Source organism: Mytilus trossulus, chromosome 13 (genome assembly GCF_036588685.1).
Source record: "Mytilus trossulus isolate FHL-02 chromosome 13, PNRI_Mtr1.1.1.hap1, whole genome shotgun sequence".
Lineage (NCBI taxonomy): Eukaryota > Metazoa > Mollusca > Bivalvia > Mytilida > Mytilidae > Mytilus > Mytilus trossulus.
Genome location: NC_086385.1, coordinates 9,182,485 through 9,196,531, shown reverse-complemented (window position 1 = coordinate 9,196,531; position 14,047 = coordinate 9,182,485). Strand labels below are relative to the sequence as shown.

Genomic DNA, 14,047 nt, shown 5'->3' with positions numbered 1-14,047 from the left:
GTTTGAATTGTTTTACATTGTCTTATCGGGGCCTTTTTAAGCTGACTATATGCGGTACGGGCTTCGCTCATTGTTGAAGGCTGTACGGTGACCTATAACTGGTTATGTTTGTGTTATTGTGGTCTTTTGTGGATAGTTGTCTCATTGGTAATCATACCACATCTTCTTTTATATATAAACAAAGTTTGTAAATTATGATATAGCCAAGCTGTATACATGTCGATTTAATTTTGTTGATTACAGGGGATGAGTATGTTCATCTTTACTAATGTTGATTGCATGCATGTCTAATCATGTTTAGTTCTGAAACACGAAAAGAGTCTAATGAAAATATGTATTTCGTGTTTTACAAGAGAGAATATTCAAGTTAGATAATTATGAATAGCATTATTTTTTTATGTAATTTTGGGGTTTTTAATGTAATTTTACTTTGTTATGGATTTAGCATTTAAACGGATATGATTTGCACACTACTGATGAGTATTATCTGAATTATATAGACGTAATAAGCAGCTGGGGTATTCCTGGTATCTCTAATGAGTTTTAGATACAATGTCATTTCACGTATTATCTATGTTTTTTTTCTTAAATCTATAACCATCAATATTTATTGAAATATCAAAGCGAACCTTAAATATCTTTGATCGAATTTATTCTTAATAATTAAGGAGATTAACAGTCTCAAATATCAAAAGTTTAACAAAACAAATCACAATATCATAAGATAGATAATTAAAATAGCCTCAGAGAGTGTGTCTCGGCATTTCAATTTCGGAAAGTTCAAATTCACTTTTTGTTGTTAAAGAAGTTGCATTCAAGTTAACATACTAGTGTCATTTTATCTACAAGCGAATTATTGTCAAATTAATGGAATTTTTCGGTTTTTAATGTTATGCAACTTTGATATTTTTAAGCCTTCCAACTATAAAGACTCGAGAATATCCAAAGAGGGATAAATATCATATAGTTGATAAATCATACTTTATGGAAAAGAAAACATGATGCAACCAAAACAACAACAAAAAAAGTCCCAAGAAAAGTAAAGTCACAAAAATACTGAACAACCACAGCTTATTTACAACACTCATAACAATAACGTTTTTCTAACAGTAACACTATGTGGATTGACATCAGCACATGTTTAAAAATGCAAATTAATTTTGGAACGAGGCACTGGCAGCAGACGACACTTTAGCCTATAATAACAACATGAAGAAGGACAAAAGTTTAAACAATTTCAAATGAATTAACATGGAAGTTATGTTAAACAAGAGTTTGTGATATAATACAGATATTGGGAAGTATGTGATGCCAATTTATTATTTTTAATAACAGTTTCAAAGATTTAATATGTGAACAGTTAAACTTTATGTACCGTTATAAATCATTCAAAATGAGAATATTACAGTGATGAAATTTTTTAGTCAATAATAAAATTGAATAAAATATGTTCTATTTTCTGTTATGTCACTGTCATGACTGTGTCTGTTAAAAAAATGAACAATTACATTACGATTAAAAATACGTAAGGTGGTATGGGATCTAAAATAAAAATGATAGAATTTGTTCATATTTTACCAAAACGTAGTATCTATTAATATATGTTGAAAAATATAATAAAAATTATAGGTCACCGCGCATTTTCTCAAGCTACAGATCACGACAAAATGACACATTTTGTATTGATTATACAGGAAAAATCACTATTTTGTGGTTAGAAACTATTCAAAAGGATAGAATTATTAAATACTTGAGGATAAGATAGCTTTCAAACAATGCTTTGAGAATTTCAAAAGAAAAGATAGGGCCACTGTACGTTTTTTCCGGCTAAAATACAAAATGGTAAAAATCCATGTAGAATCCTTCAAAATATGCACGGTTTAAGAGTAACCTCCCCTGAAAGTGACAATAAAAAAAAATTAATCAACATTTTCAAAAATATTAGTATTATTAACATGATTAAGTTATATTCTTATAAATTGGTACTTTTAAAAGAAAATTCACATTAAATATCTGCTTTCCTGCACCAAATTTTGCTAACTTGATAGAAAATCTTGACCTTTGTTTTTTTTTACAATCCAAGACGGAGGAAGACACCCATACCACCATAAAGCTGCTTGTCTCAACAACACATTTCATATGGTGAACATTCAAATAAATAACATCATAAATCTATGCACAATTCAAAATATACAATTCAAGCACTGCATGTACTTGTCATATAATACACACAATAAAACCAATAACAAAATTCCTGTTTAAGAATGAGTAGGGGCTGGTGCCTTACAATAGCTTGGGCATGCGCATACATTTATATAACTAGATCGTAAGAGCGGAGCTAAAAGGAGAAATAAGCATTCATCTTCACTAAGCCTTCACTTAAACTATAATTAAGGGAATTCAAGTTTTAACAATAGTCTCATTAAACCAGGATGGTCCACCCTCAAAGCAATGCATAAAGATGATTCATGTTGTTTTAAATTACAAATTGTCAGATTGTAGTTGTCTACTGGAAACAATTTTGCAGTATCAACATGACCATTATTATTAGTAGTAGATACAACTTATTCTTTTCTATTTTAAATATATTACAGCCTCATTCATGTTCTTTCACCAGTTTCGCAATATCTGTATGACCATTCATCATCGCTATGGATGCAAAGTTTTCCTTGTCATCAAGTGTCATATTACTATTGCATTCCAATAATAATTTTACAATTTGAATATGACCCTCCTGACAAGCAATAAATAAAAGGGGTTCATTAAAAGAATATTTGCAGATATTTAGATCACAGTTGTATTATAATAATAATTTTACAATTTGAATATGACCCTCCTGTAAAGCAATAAATAAAGGTGATCTATTTATATGATTGCAGATATCAGGATCACAGTTGTTTTGCAATAATAATCTTACAATATCAGTATGACCTCTATAAGAAGCAATGAATAAAGCTGATTCATGTTTATCATTACAAATGTTAGGATCACAGTTCTGTTCTAAAAGTAATTTTACCATATCGGTGTGACCCCTTACAGATGCATGCAATACAGGCGGCATCCACTTTTCAGAATCATAGATATTAGGATCACATTTATGTTCTATCAATAATCCAACAACATCAATATATCCTTTTAAAGAAGCAATATACGAAGGTGACATAGTACCAACTAAGTGGTTTCTATCAGGAATGCTTTTTCTAGGATCACAATTATGATCTAGCAATATTCTAACAATATCTATATGACCATTCGCAGATGCAGCAAATAAAGGCGACATACCCAGACAACGACACAAGTTGGGATCACACTTATGTTCTAATAATAATCTAACAATATTTGTATAACCTTCCGAAGAAGCAATCATTAAAGGTGATTCCCGGTTATCATAATTTACATGCGAGTTACATTTATGCTTTAACAATAATTTTGCAATGTCATGATTGCCTTTACTAGAAGCAATAAGTAAAGGTGATTCATTTTTATTATTACATTTATTAGGATCCGAGTTATTTTCTAACAATAATCTAATAATATCGACATGTTCGTTCTGAGATGCAACAAACAAAGGTGAGATATTCTGATTGTTACAGATGTTAGGATCACATTTATATTGTAGCAATAATTTGACTATATCATAACAACCTTTACATCTAGAAGCAACAAACAAAGGGGACATATTTTGACAGTTGCAGATGTTAGGATCACATTTATATTCTAATAATAATTTGACAATATCATAACCGCTTTTGCATGTAGAAGCAACAAACAAAGGTGACATATTATGACGATTACATATGTTAGGATCACATTTATATTCTAACAATAATCTAACAATATCAGCAAGTCTATATTCAGATGCTACAAACAAAGGTGACATATTTTCACGATCACATACATTAGGATCACAGTTATGTTCTAACAACAATCTAATAATATCGATATATCCGTTCAGAGTTGCTACAAACAAAGGTGACATAGGGTAATCATTACAGACATTAGGATCACAGTTATGTTCTAATAATAATTTAACAATGGCAGTATACCCTCCAGCGGAAGCAATAAACAGAGGTGATGTATTCAGATCATCACATAGCTTAGGATCACATTTATGTTCTAATAATAACCTTACAATATCAAAATAACCTCTGCTAGAAGCAATAAACACGGGAGATTTCTTGCTTTTATTACAGATATTAGGATTACATTTATGTTTTAACAAAGATCTAACAATTTCGGTTTGACCCTCCTCAGAAGCAACAAATAAAGGTGGTTCATTTTTCTCATTACAAATACTCGGATCGGCATGATGATCTAACAGTATCTTTGCATTTTCAATGTGTCCTTGCTTAGAAGCCAAATACAAAGGTGTACCTCGCCAATCACTTACATTTACATCTACATGTTTTGTTAAAAGAATTGGAACCAAGTCCCAGTAAAATTGACTGGTCATCGATAGAAGTATGTTAGATATTTCACAAACAGATAACGCCGATAACATTTCTCTAATGTCGAGCCTCTGCTCAATGTAAAGGAACAACTTTTTGCGGAAAGTAATACATTTTAACTGCCTATTGTCAAATACATGCAAAATAGATATTTTTTTAATGTCTTTCACAATTCGGTCAAAATAATGGTCTTCTACTTTATCAGGGACTGTTATAACATTTTGTTCGTTTATTAGGTTTTGGTCTTCCTTTAGTACTGATTCTAGTACAAGTCTATCTCGTATTACGTCTCTATGGGCTACCTCAAGAACCAGGTCAAAGAAATGTTCCCCACAAAATGCTAGAAAAATATCATATATCCTGTCATGAAGTATTCTGTAGGTGGAAACTGTTTTCTTCACGTAAGACATCTCGAGCTTGTGTAATTCAGAAGTGACGACTTTTATTGAAAAACGCGCTGGAAGATAGAAATGATCGGATATGGCTTCCAACAGTTCTGTCATATCGTTTGATCTTACTAACATATTTTTATCTAAATTATTGTTGAAGGCAATGAACAGACTCATTGTAGCCAATGTTGTTTGATCTGTGGCTTTCCTCAACAAGTTCAGATCACGTCCTAAAACGCTGATCGGATAGGCAAAGAAATTCTGAACAGTTGTTACTTTCTGTTTTGAATAAAGGGAACATAAAAGTGGAAAGAAGCTAAATTTTTTATCTAGATTTGACTTTTTTAAAGCATTTATCTCTCTCTCTGTTAAGTAGATACTAGCTATTTGATTTCTTTCAATTTCTGTTAGTCTGTAACTTAAAACAAGATCACAGGCTGTTTTCGACAATAGTTCTACACCCGCAAATGAACGATCGAGATAAATGTGCTTTCTGCATGATAACAAAATTTTTATTTTGTGATCCGCAATCACTTGTTCTATATCAATTGCCCATGTAGTCCAACGATTCACCAGTCCAATGTCTATTGTAGATATGCCACACACGTCATCAATTACAAAAACTTGTTTATATGTCGGTTTGCAGTAAGAAATTATTTCTTCTGGACTGTGGACAGGAACAATTGTATAACCTTCTTGATTATGCAGCCAAAGAGCAACATGGTGAATAGCGGTGGACTTACCACAGCCCGAGGGACCTACCGCCACTACGACATCTGTATATTTGAGAAGTTCTTCTATTCGACTAATAGCTCTAGTTTTGACCACCTTATTGTCTTCATTGCCCCACTCGTTTATTAAATCTTCGTGGATTTCTATAATCAACATACTAGTAGATCAAAATTTATATAAAAAAGTAACATATAGAAATCTCATTAATACCTTAATGACACAAATAATGCAGAAATGACAACCTTGGATACAGAAGATGTAAAAAAAAGTCTAACGACAGGAGCTACATTGATATTTATTTTGTGTAGCTTTAAGCATCATCTGGTATTATTGCATAGCAATATGATATTTCTCACAGAAAGTAACCAAAAATTAGCGTACAATAAATTTCAATATTGCACTAGTGCAATATATCTTCAAAATTCATGACGTCATCAACGACAAAATCTTAGTTTAAACCAATTTTTACTTTCAAATATTATATTGCTATACGTGTACAATTAAAGGATTATTGCATGAATATTGAGTAATATTGTGCCTCGTAGAACATATATTGAACTCACCAGCTCGTGCAATATAAAATTCTACTCGGGACAATATTCCCCAATATTCATGCAATAACCCTATATTATTGACAGCTTGTCAAGACTAAATTCGACTATATTTTTTATACAAAAACTTTTTAACTGATGAAATTATTGTTTGGATGTGTGTTCTAGTTGTTATTTTACAGCTATTTTAATAACATATACTACATATCTGTATTTATTTACAACAAACATAATGTGTACCTCACTCCACGATCAGCTGTACCAATTTAGTAAGGAAATATATATATGTGTTATCGGAAGTTTTCCATGGATCAAACGTAAGACACTACCCATATTTCTTTTTAAATTTGGAATATTTATTTGCGTATATGTAAGAAATGTCATATTAGCTATGTCACATTGGAAATTAACCCACTTCCTAGAGAATCAATACTAGTTCGAAGTAATCCGTATCAAGGAATTAGTGTGGGGCGTCTGTCTTTTTGTCTTCATGTGGAAAGAAATCCGGTGTACTAACACCCCAATTAAAATCCTGCAACGACGGTATGCAAGAACAAAACAGGCAAACATTCAAATACACTTTTTGGGTAGATTTTTTTTTCAGATAGCGTTATCTTTATTTATGTTTATATGTAAATAATAACTTTCCCCTATATTATTCTAAAATCTACAAACATATGTTTAGTCCTATTTTGTTCACATATTACATTTATATACTCATACACACTATTGGCATAATAAATTTCAAGTATTCTTTGCTTTCTTAGTCTATCTGCAGCTGATCGCTACACATTTTGGCAACTGAATTTGTAATCTATTTAAGCTTTCAATTATATTTTTTTCTTTTTTTTTCTATTATTTGTTGGTTTCCTTATCATTATATTTTTTATTTTTCTGTTGTTCATAATTATATCAAATTTGTTTGTCTTTCAAATCATAATAAATCCCATAAGATAAAGATGTATTATTAAATCTCAAAAAGTTGTAAGCTAGGGCCGACAGTGTTAACGCTTCCGTAGAAGGGTATCATTAATTTATTTAAACAATTTGATAATATACTAAAATACAGATTTGTAATACATGTAATTCCGAAAGCTGCATGCCTATATAGTGCTTACTTTGTAATGCTTTTGGAACAAAAGTTGAGGATTTCTCTAAATTTCTTATTTCTATCAGTATTTCTTTATCATTGTTGTTCAGTGTCATATCCTTCACGTCTTGGCAAATTTGTGTAAATTGTGGTCCACCAAGTCCATGAATGGCCTGTGAAAAGAACGTGTTGCATACAATGCTATGAAATTTTGAGAAATATAAGTTTAGAAAGTATTTTTTTTCAAATATTTAGACACTCTGAAATCAGCATAACGTAGACCGATATCACAGTTGGCTTAACACTGGCACTAAATACCATTAAATCAATACAATTGTGACTTTGATCGATAGTTGTCTCATAGTGCTCTATCATACAACATCTTCTTATATTAGTGTAAAACCGAAAATGAAGGATTTATGCGATATTACAAAATACCATTGTTATTTTGAGACCATATAAAATTTAAAAAAACTATAGGTTATGAACAACTTAAGCGCAAATTAGCAATGACTAAAGGCTCAGTTAAGCAAGCATAGAAATAGAATAATTTGTGTGCCTATTTCTGAATATACAAATAGAAGATGTGGTATGTTTGCCAATAAAACAACTGTCCACAAGAGACCAAAATGACACAGACATTAACAACTATAGGTCACGTCACCATATGGCCTTCAACTGAGCAAAGCTCATACCGCATAGTCAGCATATAATTCAAACGAGAAAACTAACAGCCTTATTTATATAAAAAAAATGAACGAAAAACAAATATGTAACACATAAATAAACGACAACCACTGAATTACAGGTTCCTGATTTCGGACAGGCACAAACATAAACAATGTGGCGTGGTTAAACATGTTAGCGGGATCCCCCCTAACATGGGACAGTGGTATAATAGGACAACATAAGAACGAACTATACAATACAGTTAAGGTGGTATGGGAGTCTAAAATAAAAATAATAGAATTTGTTCATACTTTGTCAAAATGTAGTATCTATTGATACATGTTCAAAAATATTATAAAAATGATAGGTCACCGTGCATTTTCTCAAACTACAGGTTGTGACAAAATTACAAATTGTGTATGGATCATACAGGAAAAAACACCATTTTGTGAATAGAAACTAAACAAAATGAGAGAATTGTATAAAAAATTAGGAAAAGATAGCTTTCAGACAATGCTTTGAGAATATCAAAAGAAAAGATAGGGTCACCGTACGTTTTTTCCGGCTAAAAGACAAAATAGGAAAATTGCATGTAGAGCCCTTCAGAAAATGCACTGTTTTAGAGTTACCTACCCTTAAAATGCAAATTTGAAAATATTCAAAAACAACCAAAAATAATATACACTTGTAAAAATTAAATATTTCTAAGTTATATTTTTATAAATTGGTTCTTTTAAATGAAAATGCACATTAAATATCTGCAATCCTGCATCAAATTTTGCTAACTTGATAGAAAATATGGACCTTAGATTCCCTGTGTTTTACAACCCAAGATGGCGAAAGACACCCTTACCACCTTAAAGTTATTATTAAAGGTGTTTTGTTTAGCTCTTAGTTTCAACACTTTTTGCGTTCTTCATAGATTTGCTTATTCATGCTATTAATGACGATTTGTATACTTTATTTATTTACCTGGCATATTTCGTTCCAATTTAACTCGAAATCTTTAAATGTTAAAATACAACCATCATGATGTGCAAACTTGTTTCTGTAGTATTTAAGCCTTGACAATTCTGCTGCTTCACTGATAACCGACGGATGCGGTAACTTGTCTCCTACATCTATTGATGCTAGGTTTCGTAGCAAGCAGATCATCAGGGTAAGGTCAAATGTCTTTGAGGAGGCTACACCTGTTTTAATGTATAGCATTATGTAACAGGATTACATGTCAAAATTTGAATTAATAGAAAAAAAAAATGTTTTTGTTCGAATGTGGTACACTGTTTCCTATCTGTGTTGATAAAAGGTGTCGAATAGGATCTAAAAAAGGTAGACTCTGTACACGTTATTAGTATACACGTGAATTGATAATTGCATTCATTGATAATTTCTTGTCAAAATTTAAATTAATAGGAAAAAAAAAACTATTTTTTGTTTGAATGTGGTACACTGTTTCCTATCTGTGTTGATAAAAGGTGTCGAATAGGATCTAAGGTAGACTCTGTACACGTTATTAGTATACACGTGAATTGATAATTGCATTCATTGATAATTTCTTGTGATACAACTGTAAGTAAGATAGGAGTTTAAGTGTTGATGGTTTCAACAATCCGACCAGAATTCACTATTATTGTAATTATGCATAAATGAAAAGCTCTTCACTAAATAACTATTAATAACAAATTAAACAAAACAAAAATAATACACGACATTATTATATCCCTGTTTGATATATAATTTAATTACTTTTAAAAAAATGCATTATAAAAGAAAGGCAGAATGTTTCCATTGGACAAAGATGATGCCTCCGCTTGCATATATAACATGAATAAAGGGCGTTACTCAAGATCAATAAAAGTGAATCAAATTCAAATTTAATCAGAGTTTTCTGTGTAGGTTGCATACAATTTGATTAAGTCAAACAGAAACGAAAAAGTTAACAATTTGCCAAATTGTAAAGGGACATAACTCTAGAATGGTGAATGTGGGTGAAAGTGGCACCATACTTTTTTTGTGTTTTGTGGTAATAAGCATTGTGTATAAGTTTCTTGTGAGGTAAACTTAAGTCTGAGAACAGAAAACAAGTTCGAGACATACAGACTGTCAAGGTACATTTCAACACTTAAGGGTCCCCTCTGCGGAATGAAACTTGTATTTTAATGTTTAATCTGATGCATCACAAATATCATATAAATAATAAAACAATTAAAAACATTTATGAATATGCGTGTATTTATATTTTTGAAGGTGGTCTTATTAACTGTTCTCTGACGTGTTTGAATATTAAATTTAAGTTTTATATAAATAATTCAGTTGGAGAATCTTCGGATGAACTGACACATTCCTTTTTAAATATACCATCGATACAAATAAAAAATAAAAAATAGAAATCTACACTGAAAACCCTATGCTTTCTCATAAAAAAACGATCAAAACTTAAAGAAAATGGCATATCAGTGCATGGTATGGGCGTTGCTCGTTGTTGAAGGCCGTACGGTGACCTATATTGTTAATGTTTGTGTCATTTTTGTCTTTTTGTGGGTAGTTGTCTCATTGACAATCATACCATATTTCTTTTTTTATATGAGGAATGTGTGGTTTATTCTAGTATTCCTCGACAATTTCATATAATGCCTATAATGCTAAAAACAACTTCATTTGAACTTTTCGGGTAGCTTTATCATTTGTTGATTGATTTTGGGTTGCTTAACGTCTAGTGGCAAACAGTGCATGCGTGTTCAAGACAAACATATTGTATACAATCATGGCATATAGTCTTTGTGTTTATATAGATAATGCTGGCTAGGCCGGGCTGCTAATTTATTAAATCCGCAAAGGAAAACTTACTCATCTGCAGTATTGTTCAAACTGTCAGATACGCGTACCTTTCTAAGTTGACATCTGTAATCAGGCTGTAGGGTATCGTCACGCCAAAGCTGTTTTACACAAAACCCTACCCTTCGATTGGAATTGGAACATGTTAGAGACATTGGTTCCGACGTCTTGCGAAAGACGATTCTCAATTTCATAGAATACTAAACTTTTGACTCAAACATTTTTTTTTCTTTAAATTCACTTACTTTAACTTCTTAACATTTCTTTTGCATACACTTCCTACACAAATTATAGTTAAAAGAATGGTGGTAAATTTCGTTTTCGAACTGAGTTTAATTAGTATTTTCTTTATATACAGCATGAACAATTTTGCGTATACATGATCGTTCATGCGACCGATGCAAATTACCAAAATTGCATTTAGGAATATTCCCAATTGCATTGCCATTGGTAAAAAAAATATGAACATTTAAGTCTTCCTTAAACAATTAATGTTTAAAGTAGAAATACACATTCATGTCGTCATCAACAATGCAAATGGTGAAAAGATAAACGTTATTTTAATGTTTAACTTTGATTTTTGACAAAAAAATGTTGATTGTTTTGGTAAAAGCAATAAATGAAAAAAAAAATGTTTTCTTTTATTTATAATCAATGTTCATGAAAAAAAAGGAATTTAAACCTAGTTTACAAGACGAATACAATATTTGGCTTGTAAATGAAGCCGAAACTGAAAACAAATGAAGCTTTGTAGAATCATTGTAAGTCAAATATTTGTGCAAACCAACGTACAAACAAAAGAGCTCGAGACAAGTCATGACTTAATTGCATTACAATACCAATTACTTTTAACATATGCAATGCATAATAACCAGTATCAATTTAATGGAACAATTAGTGTCCATTTAATGATGCTGAGACCATACATTGAAAATCTTAAACATACGTCAAAATAGCTGAAAGTGATACATTTGTGTGACACACAGTTCGCATTCTATTTTGCTGCTTTTGTGTATTGTCCTTTATTAAGTTAAGGTATTCGTTTTTAATCTGTGATCAACATGTCGAAATATACAATTATATTATCTATTTATGTATTTTCCTGTCCTGAGTGCTTTTTTTTTTTAACTGTATACTTGTCCTGTAATGATGTCAGTGTAGTGATAGATTTAACCTTGCCATAAAGCGCGAGGTGAAGCTATTCACAAAACAGGTTAGACCCTCATTTTGTTTTCTGAAAATGTCCTGTACTAAGTCAGGAATATGTTAGTTGTTATCTAATAGTTCGTTTTAAATATGATGCATTTTCGTTTGATTTGTTGCACTTTAGTGTTTCAGTTGTTTGTTGTTTCCCACTTATAGTTAATGTGTTTCCATCGTTATTAGTTTTTGACCCTGATGTTTGCTCTCATTTTTTTTTACTTTTGAACAGCGGTATACTACTGTCGCTTTTATTTCTTTCAACCTCCTCATAAAAAACTTTACGTTTTCATCACACGTTCATCAGAAATCCAACAATTTTCATTGCAATTTCCCTAATGCATGGTTTCATTTTAGTTATAATTCGTACGCACTTTTTTTGTGCGGATTAAAAGTACTCATCAAAGTCATATTTCGTAAGTGACTTCCAATATGTTTTTTTTCACTTTCTTCGCCTATTTGGACCCGAGAAGACATTTACGGTACCGGTACTTTTGTGATTTTACTTTGTACCATAGAAAAACCTGGTTATCGACAACTAGACCCAAAATGGATGATTGAAGCAGCAATGTTATACATTTTTATAGCTTTATAGGGATATCAACTTAAGAATCTGTGACAATAAAAATAGGGGAACAAATGTTAAGACAAACCCGGTTTCAATAGTGAATTTCAGTTTTGAACGCGAATAAACGAGGATCAAAAGAGTCCAGAGAGACAGTAAAACTCATAGATCGAAAAAAAACCTGACAACGTCTTGACTTAAAATGAAAGATAAACAGATAAACAATAGTACACAAGACCACAACATAGAAAACTATAGAATAAGCAATACGAACACCACCTAATACTAGGGGTGATCTCAGGTAGTTCTCATTTAATATTGGTTGTAGCAGTACATTCATTGGCTGAAGTAGAGTGAGCAAGTTTTATACTGATTTTCAAATGTATGACTTAGCGATGTTTTGATTACTTACATAATATTGGAGACATTGACACTTGCATTGGACCATCAAATATGTGTTAATGAAAAAAAAATATAGGAAAATTATATCATTATCCCAAATAAAATTGAAATTTACCTGACGTTGGATACATTAAATCCCACTGGACCTGGTTGATGATCCTCTTTCTTTTTAATGGTTCTAAGACTCGCCACTTGCCCTCCCGTAAAGCAGTCTCAAGTCCATTTGTTGGATGAACTCTTTGTCAAATTTAACTCTCACAGCAGAAGGAGCAACTTTGTACAGCAGACTTATAATCCGCCAATAATTAATCTCTTCTTTCGAATCAGCCATTGTCGTAGTTTTCCTAAGAGGATAGATAGAAAAAATTAATCTTCAGCTATTTCCCTTTTTATATGCTAAATGGCTAAGCTGAAAATTGGAATAAATAAAGGCAACAGTAGTATACCGCTGTTCAAAACTAATAAATCCTTGGACAACAAACATATGTGGTTGGTATTTTATTTTAGCAGTCTTAATAGTTCAATGATTCATATCAACAGTTCAACCCAACTTGCCGATATGAGCAATTAACTAAACATATTGAAATGCTATTCTCTAATTCTAGATGGCGTCACTTCTTTGATAATGAAATTTGTCGTAGGATGATTTCTAGTGATAAGATTTTGACTTCAATAAAAACTAAAACATATCGGTTTATTCTGCAGTCGCTATCTGTTATATTGTTTAAACATGCATCAATGATAAAGGGTTAAGTAAGGATATGTGCAATGATGGGGTAAAGGTGATCTAAGGTAACATTAATTAAATCAGGAATTCAAAATTCATATATTAAGCTGAAAGAGAATAAGTTAATGATCAAATTAAGCTCAACATATTGATAGATCATGGAGCTCCTTTTCGATATGTTTAATTTGGTCACGTTTAGATCGTCTGGACATGACCGAATTGGAAACAATTGTAATGGGAAAACTAACGGCCTATTGTATGATAACAAAAATGAGAATTGAAATGGGAAGTGTGTCAGAGAGACAACAACTCGACCAAAAAGCATTTAACAGCTGAAGGCAACGAGAAGTGTTCAAACCTTCAGGCGTGTATCAGCTGGTCCGAAAAAGAAATATATACATGTTCAGTGATATTTAACGTCATACTAAACTAAAAAAAA

At 31.4% G+C, this 14,047-nt stretch overlaps 1 protein-coding gene across 1 annotated transcript; it reads right to left on the bottom strand.

Annotated features, from left to right (window-relative positions):
* Nucleotides 1–2,800: 2,800 nt before the first annotated feature.
* On the bottom strand, nt 2,801–13,218 carry LOC134694064 (uncharacterized). Its single transcript, XM_063555059.1, has 4 exons — nt 12,997–13,218; nt 8,852–9,069; nt 7,239–7,383; nt 2,801–5,712 (listed from the first exon to the last, which is right to left on the bottom strand). The coding sequence occupies exons 1-4, from the start codon at nt 13,010–13,012 to the stop codon at nt 2,801–2,803; spliced, it is 3,291 nt and encodes a 1,096-aa protein (XP_063411129.1). The 5' UTR covers nt 13,013–13,218.
* Nucleotides 13,219–14,047: the final 829 nt, after the last annotated feature.